Source organism: Gekko japonicus, unplaced genomic scaffold (genome assembly GCF_001447785.1).
Source record: "Gekko japonicus isolate JY-2015 unplaced genomic scaffold, Gekko_japonicus_V1.1 scaffold473, whole genome shotgun sequence".
NCBI classification, from domain to species: Eukaryota; Metazoa; Chordata; class Lepidosauria; order Squamata; family Gekkonidae; genus Gekko; species Gekko japonicus.
Genome location: NW_015172566.1, coordinates 724,949 through 738,370, shown reverse-complemented (window position 1 = coordinate 738,370; position 13,422 = coordinate 724,949). Strand labels below are relative to the sequence as shown.

At 46.7% G+C, this 13,422-nt stretch overlaps 1 protein-coding gene across 1 annotated transcript in view; it reads left to right on the top strand.

Annotated features, from left to right (window-relative positions):
* PLEKHA5 (pleckstrin homology domain containing A5) overlaps positions 1 to 13,422 on the top strand; it is a 357,622-nt gene that overhangs the window by 323,483 nt on the left and 20,717 nt on the right. The window contains exons 16-19 of the mRNA XM_015421329.1: positions 3,907 to 3,924; positions 6,820 to 6,900; positions 7,069 to 7,218; positions 12,293 to 12,394. Of these exons, the coding sequence (XP_015276815.1) occupies positions 3,907 to 3,924; positions 6,820 to 6,900; positions 7,069 to 7,218; positions 12,293 to 12,394 (351 nt within the window). The remainder of the gene's footprint in view (positions 1 to 3,906; positions 3,925 to 6,819; positions 6,901 to 7,068; positions 7,219 to 12,292; positions 12,395 to 13,422) is intronic.

Below are 13,422 nucleotides of genomic sequence, written 5' to 3'. Positions count from 1 at the left end.
AAAAACTGTGAGCTAGCTCACATTAGCTCAGCTTAGAGGGAACAGTGCTTAGGACAGCACTGACTCTTCGGCTTGGAAACGGATATGAGCACAGCCCCCTAGAGTCGGATTTGACTAGCTTTCCAACAAGGGAAACCTTTACCTTTTACCTTTATGAGCTTTCTTGAGTCACTGCTCCCTTCTTCAGATAAACTTTGAAATGAATTATCTGAATTTGCTCTCAAATACAATTTGAAATGCACCGGTTCTCCCTTTGGGGGGGTTAAAAGGATGGAAGCCTTCGCCCCCTGTCTTTCGGCCAAAGTCTGATATGTTGGAGTGCTTTCTCCTTGATCCTTCGGTCAACCCTGACAGTCTTTGAGAGCTGTCTTACAGGTTTTCAGACAGTTCAGCAGTTGACGTAGTTCCCGCAGTCGCCCTGATGGTCATCTGAAGGTGTCCAGTGGGTTTGTGTCCTGTAGATCACGTGCAGAAGAGACGGTGCGGTCTTTCTGCTTAAAGAGATCAGTTGCGCTCGGTTTTCCATCTTCCGGTAGTCCTTGCTTGTCACAAAAGCATTCTGGGACAAACTGTAGGTCAAACTGGCTGGGCCTTGGGTCTTTTCCATTTTAGATGTGCACCCAGTCGCAGGTGAGGCATGAGCCCATCCTGAAGCATGCTGCTGCACACGACAAGAAGAACCAAGAGAGATAACGCTCGTTCAGACAAGTATGCCTGCCATTATTGATGTTCCATCCAAAGCATCCCTGGTAACCTTCCAAGAAACTCCAGACTTGCCCAGAACACAGTTTGAAAGCTACCAAGATAGACGATTGCCTCTTAGATCTTTGATTAGCTTCTGGCACCTTTTCAACCTTCTAGATATGCATTGCTTTTTTTTTCAGTCTACGGTATCGGAGAGAATAGTAATATTATGTGACTCTAGGCATCGTCTCTGTTTTAAAGGATGGCTTCTGCAGTCCTAAGTATGTAGCACCATAAGGTTGAACAGGGCGTATCAATTTTTTAAAGAACTGAACAGCCATTTTTAAAGAAACATATCGTATATCATCTTCGGAGGAAGGCAGGTGGTGATCAGTGGTATGCCGGGAAGGCAAGCCATTTGGGGAGATTTTCAGCATTGCCTCCGTCCCCATTAAAAAATTGAACCAACACTTAAGCATCTTTTAAGAATGTACACCAGGAGTCCCCAGAGTGGTGCCTGAGAGTGTCCCGGTGCCTACCGATACCTTTCCTGGTGCCCATCAAATGTTTTTAGAAAGTGGGTGGGACCAGGTGGGGCTTTTGCCAAGCGAGGTTTCTGATTGGCCACTGGAGATTTGATTGTCTGTGCGGATTTTTTTTTAAAAAAATGTGGCTTTGGCAACAGTGCCCCCACAGCGCAAGCATCTTTGCTGTGGTAGCCATTTTGTGGTCCGCTCCGCCTCCTGCGTCGGCCATTTTGTGGCTGCACCCACCTCCACCCTGTATCAGAATTCCAAAGGTGCCCACAGGCTCAAAAAGATTGGGAACCCCTGATGTACACATTCACATCGCAGTGCTTGAAAATAAATGCATTTGTCTTTTTTACTGTTGTGACCTGGGTCAAGTTCACGTTGGCCATGTTTGAGCATATACTTTTCTTTTTTAAAAAATATTTCCATTCTTCAGTTCTTTCTCCTGCCAAGATGGAATCTGTAATAGAGATTCAAGTGGTGTTAAAAAAAAACCCCAAAAAACGAGCGAGCCCAGCGAGGTACCAAACTCTCTAGATCGTACCAAATTAAAAACACGTGACCTTCATGACGTGCAAAGATGCTGTGGCTTCTTCACCCTCTGGCGTTCATTTTCCATTCAATGTTCATTCCAACGAAAGGTTACTCAATGTGGCTTTAATTACACGGCGCATACACTCCGATCGCCACCCAGTGCATTTGCATGAGGCTGCGCCTTGAAACGAGACACTGTAGAAAAATCTTCTGGAGATCGGATTCTGTGGTTGGAATGCTTGTGTGGCTAACCCCGCCTCATCCTTGCATTCGAGGTTCTCCCTTAAAACCAGAGAGAAGGCTTTCACCGTCTTACTGTGTGCATGCATGTGAAGGTGGGAAGGAGCGTGGGCGTGGAAATAAGTGCGCTTTGACGCCGGTGAACTGTCAAATGCTTGTGTCCATAGCCAGTGCAGATGCAGCGGCCCCAATTTCCTAACCATGGTTTTGGGAGTAGGAGCATGCCGTGGTCTTGCCGATTTCCCCCCTCCCCTCCCCATGTTTGCTTTCACCGTGGTGTAGTGTTTTGTCTTCATTGGCTTTGGTCGTAGCTAATGCTCAACAGATTCTCTTGCCACTAAGGTCTGCAAATCCTGGGTAGTGGTGGTGGTTGTTTTTCACAATACGGTTACCAGGACAATGTTTTTTAGCCCTTATGCTACGTCATGGTTAAAGTTTCACGTGGGTAGCCATGCTGGTCCACGGCAGAAGAGCCAGTTTCGAGTTCAGCAGCACCAGGGTCTAAGCTTCCGAGAGTTAAAGCTCTGTTCATCAGCTGTCCAACAGAGGAAACTTTGTCTCTCGTACGCTCATGCCCTGGAAATCTTGTCCGTCTTTAAGGTCCTGCTGGACTCAAAACTGGCTCTTCTGCCACGGACGAACAGCTAAAGTGAACCATGGTGGGGGAGACAGCCCAATTCTACAGCATGCTCTTGACCTAACCATGTTTAAGAGACCGGGGGGGGGGGTGTTGTTGTAAGGGGGCCAGTGTCCGATTTGTGAGTACACAGGGAAATGAATAAGCTCAAATGGGTATCCAAATAAACCTAATCAGAGATTTTTGGGGTTTTTTAAGTGCTTTGCCAATAATGTAAAAGCAGGTGGTGGCATAATAAATTGTCTTGGTATTTCCTTGTCTTCAAGACTGCAAGTTGACATTTACATTAAGCCGCCAAATAGAACGGCAGCTCTAACCTTGATAGAGAAGCAGTTAGTGACCACAGTTAACAGTGGGGACATATACTTGGACAATCAGATTAGAGAGTCTCAGGTGTCTGGCTTTTAGGTATCTGAATATGTTTTTCCAGCCTGGGGGGGGAAATAACCTTTAATCATTCACTGTTTGAATTATCTGTTTTCCCTTCCCTGCGGCCTCTTATCAGCATACCCTTGTGTGAATGTTACTTTCCCTTTATCCAAATTCCTGCACATGTGGACTTAGCTGTGTATCACCCAGACTGTTTGGATAAAGGAGTCAGTAGTACAGAGCTGTAACTATTGTGTCAGAAAACCTTATTTACAAAAAAACAGGGATGAGAGAGTTGTAATGAAATAACCAAACGTGCATGATGTAGGAGTGTGCATTTGTGGTTTTCAGTATTGTGTAGTCTTAACAGGAAAGTCTGTTTCTAGTTTATCAGGGTAATAGATGAGATAGAAGCAGGATGGGGGGGTTCTGCACTCTCACCTAGGAATTTATTCATTTTAATGGCATGATATGAAGCAAGTTGGATGAGGATCCTGTTTGAGTCCACTCCTTTAACTGGATGTCTTGATAGTCTCGTTGGACCATTGTCAAAACTCAAGAATCCATTTAGAGGGAAGGATTTTGAATATCTCAAATTGGAAGTAATTCCAGCCTCAGCTCTGATTAAATTTTAATGGCAAGAGTACAGACCAACTTCTGTACCCTTTCCCGCCTTCTGACATCCATATCGGCATTCTGTTAGGAGGCAGGATTGACACGGTGTGTGTTGATTAAACGCACTCGGGCCTATTATGTGCTTAACATTCAATCGGAAGTAATTTATGCTTAATTAAATGTTAACTTTAGGATGAACAGTGTTCTGCGTGATTCCGGAGAATTTGTTTGATGGTTGTGTTCTTCCTTATTATAGCTGTCACAAGATGAATGTCGGGGTACTTTGTACAAATACAGATCGTGCTGGATATTGACGTAAGTAGTGTGAACTGGCTGCATGCCAGATTGGTATGCTTGCGGGCTGCTCTGATTTCAGCAGGCATGTTTTACCCATGTAAAAACAGGCTCATGCCATCTGGGTCTTAAGCTCGCTCTCTCTCTCTCTCTCTCTCTCTCTCTCTCTCTCTCTCTCTCTCTCTCTCAGCTGGTTCCTCTGGAGAGCGTAGAGGCCTTCCCCTGAGGTTGCCTCCTGGCATTCAGAAGTTTACTGCTTCCGAATACGGAGGTTCCTCTCAGTCACCATGGCTAGTAGCCACTGATAGACCTCTCCTCCATGAATCTGTCTAATCCCCTTTTCAAGCTCCTGTGCCTGTGGCCATCACTACATCCTCTGTCAGCAAACTCCACATTTTAGTCACTCTCTGTGTAAAGGAATGTTTCCTTTTGTTCATCCTGAACCTACTGCCCATCAGCTTTATTGGATGCCCTCAAGTCCTACTAGTTTGGTGTAGTGGTTAAGTGCGCGGGCTCTAATCTGGGAGAACTGGGTTTGATTCCCCTACTCCTACACTTGCACCTGCTGGATGACCTTGGGCAAGCCATAGTTCTGATAAGAGCTGTTCTTGAAAAAGAGCAGTTTCTGTCAGAGCTCTCTCAGCCCCACCTACCTCACAGGGTGTCTGTTGTGGGGAGGGGAAGGGAAAGGAGTTTGTAAGCTGCTCTGAAACTCCTTTGGGTAGTGAAGGGCAGGGTATAAATCCAATCTCTTCTTCTTCTACTACTATTTGGGAGAGGGAGAAAAAGTTATCTTTGCCAACTCTCTCCACCCTCTAACATGTCCCCCCTTAACTGTCTCTTTTCTAAACTGAAAAGTCCCAGACTCCTCAGCCTTTCCTCATATATGAAGAGGAATTGTTCTGATGCACAATTTGACATGATTATCTTGTTTTGGGGGTACAGTGAATAGTCTGGGAGTATCTAGTGCTGTAGAGTTTGCTAAGCTGGGTTGAAGCTGACCAGCAACCTTGATGGGAAGCCAGCGGGGAGTGCCATATAAAAGCAAAATAGTAGACTTTTTCGTTTGTTGACCATCTTGTATGTTATATACGAGGAGCATATAAAATTTAGCACTGTAGTGAGATTGAGATTACTGTATCTAAGTTCTTTTTAGATATTTCCAGTGTCCAGGTCGTCCTATCCCAAGCCTTCAGGGATAGTGTTGTACAATACAAAGAGAGTTACAACCCACAGGGACACAGTCTATGCTAGACAAAGCGACCCATTCACTTGAGTCAACCATTACAAAATAGGCCACCATAGTGATGGAGGGGAGGAAATGCACAACTGAATATCTCAGCACGAAATCATGTTCGTCGTATTGCCCCCAACTCCTTACAATGCACGTGTTAGCTGGTTGAATGCTGCGAAATAAATACGCGTGGCCACCTCACACACGGTGGGGGGGTCACCATTTCCGCAGCCCTAAGTTGAACATGGATAAATACACATGGAGCTCTCTGTGTGTGCTGTAGCTTCACCTTGCCTGCACCCGCATGAGAGATTGTGCATTGGCTGTGTGAAGCTTTCCCTGATTTATAGCAGAGCAGACCCCCCAGCCTTACCGGATCAAGCAGAAAGCATATCAATGAGTCTTCTGAGGAGACAGTTTCGGGTGGGTAGCCATGTTGGTCTGCAGTAGAAGAACAAAACTGAAGTCCAGTAGCACCTTGAAGTCCAGCAAGATTTCTAGGGTAGAAGCCTTTGATGATTATAGAATTGCAGAGTTGGGTGGGGCCATCCAGGCCACATAGTCCAACGCCCCCCCAATGCAGGATCAACCTAGAGCATCCCTGACAAGTGTTTGTCCAGCCGCTGCTTAAAGACTGCCAGTGAGGGGGAGGCTCACCACCTCCCGAGGCAGCTGATTCCACTGTTGAGAAGAGAGAAGAAGAAGAGATTGGATTTATACCCTGCCCTTCACTCGGAGTCTCAGAGCGGCTTACAAACTCCTTTTCCTTCCCCTCCCCACAACAGACACCCTGTGAGGTAGGTGGGGGTGAGAGAGCTCTGAGAGAACTGCTCTTTTTCAAGAACAGCTGTGCCAGAATTATGGCTTGCCCAAGGTCATCCAGCAGCTGCAAATGGAGGAGTGGGGAATCAAACCCGGTTCTCCCAGATTAGAGTCCGCACATTTAACCACTACACCAAGCTGTTGAACAACTCTGTTTGAATAACTTCCAGAGCCAGTTTGGTGTAGTGGTTAAGTGCACGGACTCTAATCTGGGAGAACTGGGTTTGATTCCCCACTCCTCCATTTGCAGCTGCTGGATGACCTTGGGCAAGCCATAATTCTGGCACAGCTGTTCTTGAAAAAGAGCAGTTCTCTCAGAGCTCTCTCACCCCCACCTACCTCACAGGGTGTCTGTTGTGGGGAGGGGAAGGGAAAGGAGTTTGTAAGCCGTTCTGAGACGCCTTCGGGTAGTGAAGGGCGGGGTATAAATCCCATCTCTTCTTCTTCTTCCTTCTGTCAAAACGTTCTTCCTCATATCCTGCCGGTCCCTTCCCGCCCTTAATTTAAACCCATGATGGTGAGTCAGATTAAAGCACCTTTCGTAATGTATCATTTTGGGATCTGACAGGGGAAGCTTTGACTCTCAAAAGCTTTATACCCCGAACATCCTGTTGGTGTTTAAGGTGCTGCTGGACTCGCATGTTGCTCTTCTTCTAAGGGAGAACAGCGTTCCTGTCCTATTCTGACTCTCACACCCAGCTGAGTGGGTCATTCAGCACTGCAGCCATTACAGTCTGCCGTCAGCATATTATTATAACGGTCCCCCCAAATGTATTTTGTGAACACGGGCCGTGTGCCGCTTGGCCGTATGCAACATCGCTCGTGACACTCGACTGTCGCCCTCTTCTCCTCCGCGCCAGGCGAAGCTGAGCCGATTATGCGAACAAGACAAAGTGGTGCAAGCCCTGGAAGAGAAGCTCCAGCAGCTGCACAAGGAAAAAGTAGGACAATGATATTTATTTCTCCCTCCCTCCCTCCCCCCGCTCCCCCCCCCAGAAAAAAATGGATGTTATTTGGCACGCTCATTATCAGGACACTGATAAGTGAAGTAAAAAGAAAATCAGTCCGGTGGTGTGGAACATTAAAAATTACTCTTTTTATTACCACAGTACACGCTTGAGCAAGCTTTGCTATCAGCCAGTCAGGAGATAGAAATGAATGCAGAAAACCCGGCCGCCATACAGAATGTCATCTTGCAGCGGGATGATTTACAGAATGGACTCCTTAGCACTTGTCGAGAAGTGTCTCGGGCGACCGCAGTAAGTAATGCGATTTTTCTTCCGCTAGTAAAACTCAGTGGCGTGTGTGGTGGTGACTCTTTGTTGGAGGTGACTTTTTTTTAATTGTCCATCGACAGGTTTGTTCTCTAGTACAGCCAAACAAACCTTAATGTGTCTTGAGTTTTCCCATCAATGTACGGCACCTAAAGGGCAAAGAAGGGCTTCTTTGGTGTGGTGGAATGATCATGTCTTTATTTTTTAGAATAGTTGGGGAGGGGCTGTGGCTCAGTGGTAGATCATCTGCTTGGCATGCAGAACGTCCCAGGATCAATCCCCAGCATCTCCAGCTAAAAGGACCAAGCAGGAGGAGGAGGAGGAGGAGATTGGATTTATACCCCGCCCTTCACTACCCGAAGGTGTCTCAGAGCAGCTTACAAACTCCTTTCCCTTCCCCTCCCCACAACAGACACCCTGTGAGGTAGGTGGGGCTGAGAGAGCTCTTGACAGAAACTGCTCATGAGAGGAGAAGAAGAAGAGATTGGATTTATACCCCGCCCTTCACTCGGAGTCTCAGAGTGGTTTACAAACTTCTTTCCCTTCCCCTCCCCACAACAGACACCCTGGGAGGTGGGTGGGGCTGAGAGAGCTCTGACAGAAACTGCTCTTTTTCAAGGACAGCTCTTATCAGAGCTACGACTTGCCCAAGGTCATCCAGCCAGGTGCGAGTGGAGGAGTGGGGAATCAAACCCGGTTCTCCCAGATTAGAGTCTGCTCACTTAACCAATACACCAAACAGGCTAGGTGATGTGAAAGTCCTCTACCTGAGACCCTGGAGAGCTGCTGCCTGTCAGAGCAGGCAGTACTGACCTTGATGCACTCATGGTCTGATTTAATATAAAGCACAGCTTCATTTGTGTCCGTGTGGACAAATCCCAGAGCTGTAGAGATGCAGAATGTTCTGCCTTTTTACTTCAAAAAATATTATTTTTAAAAGATCTCTACCTACTTTCCATCTGATGGACCTATAGCAGAAGCTGACAGTAAGCATGAAGAAAGTAATAATAATTTTAAAAACGTCAGAAATCTACACATGATTTCATTCAATCCACCAGTGAAAATTCACAAAGCGTCTAGCCCTTGGGAAGAAAGTCATCTTCAGTGGTCACCGAAATGTCAGTAGTGAGGAGAAAACACGATTCTCCTTAGGAAGCAAGTTCCGTGATCTTGGTGCCACGACAGAGAAGGCCTCGATCCATGTTTGTCACCCATCACAATTCAGATGGTGAGGAAACGTGAAGCAGGACTCTGGAGATGACCCAAGGGTACAGGAAAGGTCTCAGATGGGAAGTGCTTAAAATTTTGCTGTTGTTCAGTCGCACAGTCGAGTCCGACTCTTTGCGACCCCCAGGGCTGGCTCACTCACTAGGCAAACTAGGCGATCGCCTAGAGTGGGACGGCCCTTAGGGGCACCAAACTGCACCCGGCCCCGTACTCTGGGAGTTTCTTGATTATTTGTGTTTTTCATTCTTCCTAAAATGCATTTATTTTTTAATGGGTGGGGGGGGGGGGGGGGGGGGGCAGAAGGGATCCTCGCCTAGGGTGCAAAATAAGCTGGAGCCGGCCCTGGTGACCCCATGGACCAGATCACGCCAGGCCTTCCTGTCTTAGTCCTTAAAATACCTCAGAGTTTACTTCTTAAGCCTGAGAGTGACTGGTACCTCCTCAAAACTGTCAGAGCACCGAAATCCCACCCCACGAAGTCTTCCTTGAACGTTCTCTTCTGGGGAATTACTGATCCAACTTTTTTGTTGGATTGTAGCGTAGCTTGGCTGCTGTTGTATCTAGAAGAAGAAGAAGAAGAGGTTGGATTTATACCCCGCTCTTCACTCGGTGTCTCAGAGCAGCTTACAAACTCCTTTCCCTCCCCCTCCCCACAACAGACACCCTGTGAGGTAGGTGGGGCTGAGAGAGCTCTTTCAAGAACTGCCCTTTCAAGGGCAGCTCTTGTCGGAACTATGGCTTGCCCAAGGTCATCCAGCAGGTGCAAGTGGAGGCGTGGGGAATCAAACCCAGTTCTCCCAGATTAGAGTCCGTGCACTTAATCACTACACCAAACTGGCTCTCTACTAGTTGCTTGGGTAGCGTTATATGTACATGTGTCAGACGCCTGGTCAAGAGACTCCCAACAACACTCTCTGTGGCAGTGATTTGTTTACTGAGGTATCAGCACGATCCAGGTCAGAACAGTACTGTGTCAGAACTGAGGGTTTTGACGGTAACTTCTACAGATATAGCTAATTCAGATGTAGCCCCCACCCCTCCCCGGTTTCATCCAGTCATTTCATTCGGCTATCCCGCCTATCTTGGCAGAAGAGAAACATAAAGAGCTATTTGAAAAACTTGTGAAAAAATTCAAAGTAGAATAGCATGCTGGTGGATCTACTCAGAATTCCGTTAAAGTGGCCCAGCAGGTGTGGAAGGAGGGAGAGCACAGAGCCTGCCCATGGAACAGGGTGGGAGGCTGAGCGGCAGCCGTGTCTGTAAAGATGAGGAGTGCCGTCTGCCCTGCAGCCTGGCAACTTGGGACTTCAGTGACCACAGTAGTCCTGCTAGAGGGCTAAAATCAGCCTTTGTTGGGCTCGAGAACCTCCTAGACTTTCATTTGAAAACTTCTCGTTTGTTTATTTTTAACTGCCACCAGTACTTTGTAACATTTGTAATGCACTATTTAATTGTTGTGTTTTAATTCTGTACTATTTATGCTTTTATTCTGTATTGTTGTATTGTTGTTGGAAGCCGCCCTGAGCCTGCTTTGCGGGGAGGGCGGGGTGTACATTTGACTATAAATAAATAAATAAATAAAATAAGCTGTTAACATCTACGCCCACCTATAAATTCCCTGGCCCCTTATCTAAGACAGCAAGGCTAGCACAGAGCTTGCTTCAAGGTCGTCTCTCTGGAGAGGTTCCGTCTTGGGAAGAGTTACGATAGCCACTACAATAGAGCCACTTTCACACTTCCGCACACGCACAGACCCCCCTCAGGAATTTCCCTCCCCCCCATAACTATGGCAAACGAATTTGACACATGAGTTCTTCCTTTTTGTGTTCCACGCCCAAAGGAATGCTTAAATAGGTGCAATGTTAACTCCAAGAACATGTGCTATGTTCATCATTGTTCTCCTATGAGAGTAACTGTAATCTCATGACAAATATCTCCAATAAGGAGTGTAGCAGCCACAATGCAGAGAGGCCATGGAGGACTGCTACGCCTCTTTCATCGTTACCCTCTACTTTGAATTTTCAGTTTTCGTTCGAATTTCTTTTTTTTAAAAAAAAGCTCAGGTTAAGGAGAATATGTAGGCAGTATTCTAAGAAGAAAGAGAAGGGAGCACTCACTGGAGAAGACCCTGATGCTGGGTATGTTTAAAGGTCAAAGAAGACGGGGACGGCAAAGGATGAGATGGTTAGACAGTGTCATAGACACTGAACATGAAATTGAGCCAACTTCAGAGGACGGCGGAAGACAGGAGGTCCTGGCGGGATCTGGTCCATGGGGTCGCGAAGAGTCGGACTCGACTGTGCGACTGAACAACAACAAATTCTAAGAAGTTAACCTCCTTCAACCTTCCATTGTACTGGACAATGAATTCCGATTAATGATCGATAGACGTTTAATTAAAATGTAATCTTTTTTGGATCGAAGCAAATAATTCCGTAGTGCAGTCGTAAGCAGAGTCACACCCTTACAAGCCCATTGATGGGCTTAGAAGAATGTAACTCTTTTTAGGATCACACTGCTTGTCGACTAGGGTTTCGTTGTTGGTGTTCCAGACAGTGTTCCCTCTAAGCTGAGTTAGTGTGAGCTAGCTCACAGCTTTTTAGCCTTCAGCTCACAGATCAGGAAGGATGGCTCCAGAGCAAACTAATTTATTCAGTATCCCAATTGCTGTCTCTCAGCTTTAATGCCAGTAGCTCACAAAGTAGAATTTTTGCTCACAATACTCCACCGCTTAGAGGGAGCATTGGCTCCAGACTGACATGTAATGTGTGTCCCTGTCCCCACTGCTGTGTGCATTTAAGCCGTCCCAAAAGTTTTGGCAAAGAAGCCTACACGCAAGTAACAATTAGTCCCTGAGTTATGGGTTGCCTTCAAGCACCAAGAACAAATCATGGTTCGTAGAAGAAGAAGAGAAGGTTCTTATACCCCACTTTTCTCTACCTTAAGGAGTCTCAAACTGGCTTACAGTCTCCTAGATTAATAGAATCATAGAGCTAACCTCCAGGGTCATCTTGTCAAACCCCTTGCACAGTGCAGGAAATTCACAAATACCTCTCCCAACGTACACACCCGGTGACCCCTGCTCCATGCCCAGAAGATGGCAAAAAAACCTCCAGGATCACTAGCCAAACTGGCCTGCATGAAAAAAAGATGGCAAAAAACCTCCAGGATCACTGGCTAAACTAACCTGCAGGAAAAATTGCTGCCTGGCCCCAAAGTGTCAATCAGCATTTATCTGGGCATGTAAGAAAGGGCCACTAGAACTAAGCACTGAGGCAACCCTTCCTGCCCTCTTTCTCATGATCTGCCTAAGTTCACAGAGTCAGCCTTGCTGTCAGATGGCCATCTAGCCTCTGTTTGAAAACCTCCCAAGAAGGAGAGCCCACCACCTCCCGAGGAAGTCTGTTCCACTGAGGATTTTTTAGCTCTTCCTAATGTTTAGCCAAAAACTCATCCTCTTCCTCTCCCCAAAACAGGCACCTTTTGAGGCAGGTGGGGCTGAGAGAGCTCTAAGAGAACTGTGACTGGCCCCCAGGTCACCCAGCAGGCTTCATGTGGAGAAGGAGTGGGGAATCTCATGTACTAAGAAAACGCCATTTGGATATCACAAGACATTGCCGTTGCTTCTGAACCAGAAAGCCGCCAATCTTGGCCTGGCCCAGAAGGAGAAAGGAGGAGCACTTGAGCATCCTCTGAATGCCACCATTTTCAGCCACCAGTCAGATTTTATTGTCCTCAGCACACGATCCCACGTCCATAATTTGCACATTTGCCAGTGGGGATAAACCATCAAAATTGATACACGTTTTTGATTCTTTTTTTCTTTTTCCAGGAGCTCGAGAGGGCTTGGCGGGAGTATGACAAATTAGAGTACGATGTAACAGTCACAAAGAACCATATGCAGGAGCAACTGGAGCGGCTGGGGGAAGTTCAGGTACGACCAGAACCTCGCCTTCATATGACATCATCAGTGTGTGCCAGATTCAGCAATGAGAGGGATGCATTTCTGTCGGGGTGCACTTTATAGGTGTGATCTGAGAAGATGGATTGGCACACTCTCCTTTTTTGGTTAAAAAATATTTGAAATGGTGTAAAGCGAATGGCAGTATCGGCTGTTTGAATCCTTAGAATGAACAGAAAAGAGAAGACTAGGTGGGGGGACATGGCAGAGGTTTGTAAAGTTATGCACAGGGGTGGAGAGAGTTGACAGAGAAATTTTTCTCACTCTCCCAAATGCAAGAACTCAAGGCGATCCAGTGAAGCTAATGGGCAATAGGTTCAGGATGGGCAAAAGAAAATACTTCTTTACACAATGAGTGATTAAAATGTGGAATTCACGCCAGAGGGTGTGAATAAACAGGCTTAAAACGGTATTGGATGGATTCATGGCGGAGAGGTCTCTCTGTGGCTACTAGCCGTGGTGACTAACGGAAACCTCCACGTTCAGAAGCAGTCAACCTCTGAACTCCAGTGCCAGGAGACAACCTCAGGGGAAGGCCTTGGCTTCTGTGCTCTGTTGTTGGCCCTCCAGAGGAACTGGCTGGCCATTGTGAGACGGCATGGTGTACTAGATGTAATTAGTCACCCTGAGCCCATCGTGGGATAGGGCAGGATATAAATACACTAAATAAATAAATAAACCACTGGTCCAGTCCAGTAGGGCTCTTCATATGTTGTCATGTTCTTAACAGAATGATTAGTTGACAATATCAGTCTCTGTTTGAGGCGATCTCATAAGAACATAAGAGATGCCAATGTTGGATCAGGCCAAAGGCCCATCCAGTCAAACACTGTATCACACAGTGGCCAGAAATACCAGTGCCATCAGGAGGTCCACCAGTGGGGCCAGGACATTAGAAGCCCTCCCACTGTTGACCCCCCCCCCCCAAGCACCAAGATGACAGAGCATCACTTGCCCCAGAGTCCCTATCTATACCTTGTGGCTCACATACTAAGCCCAAC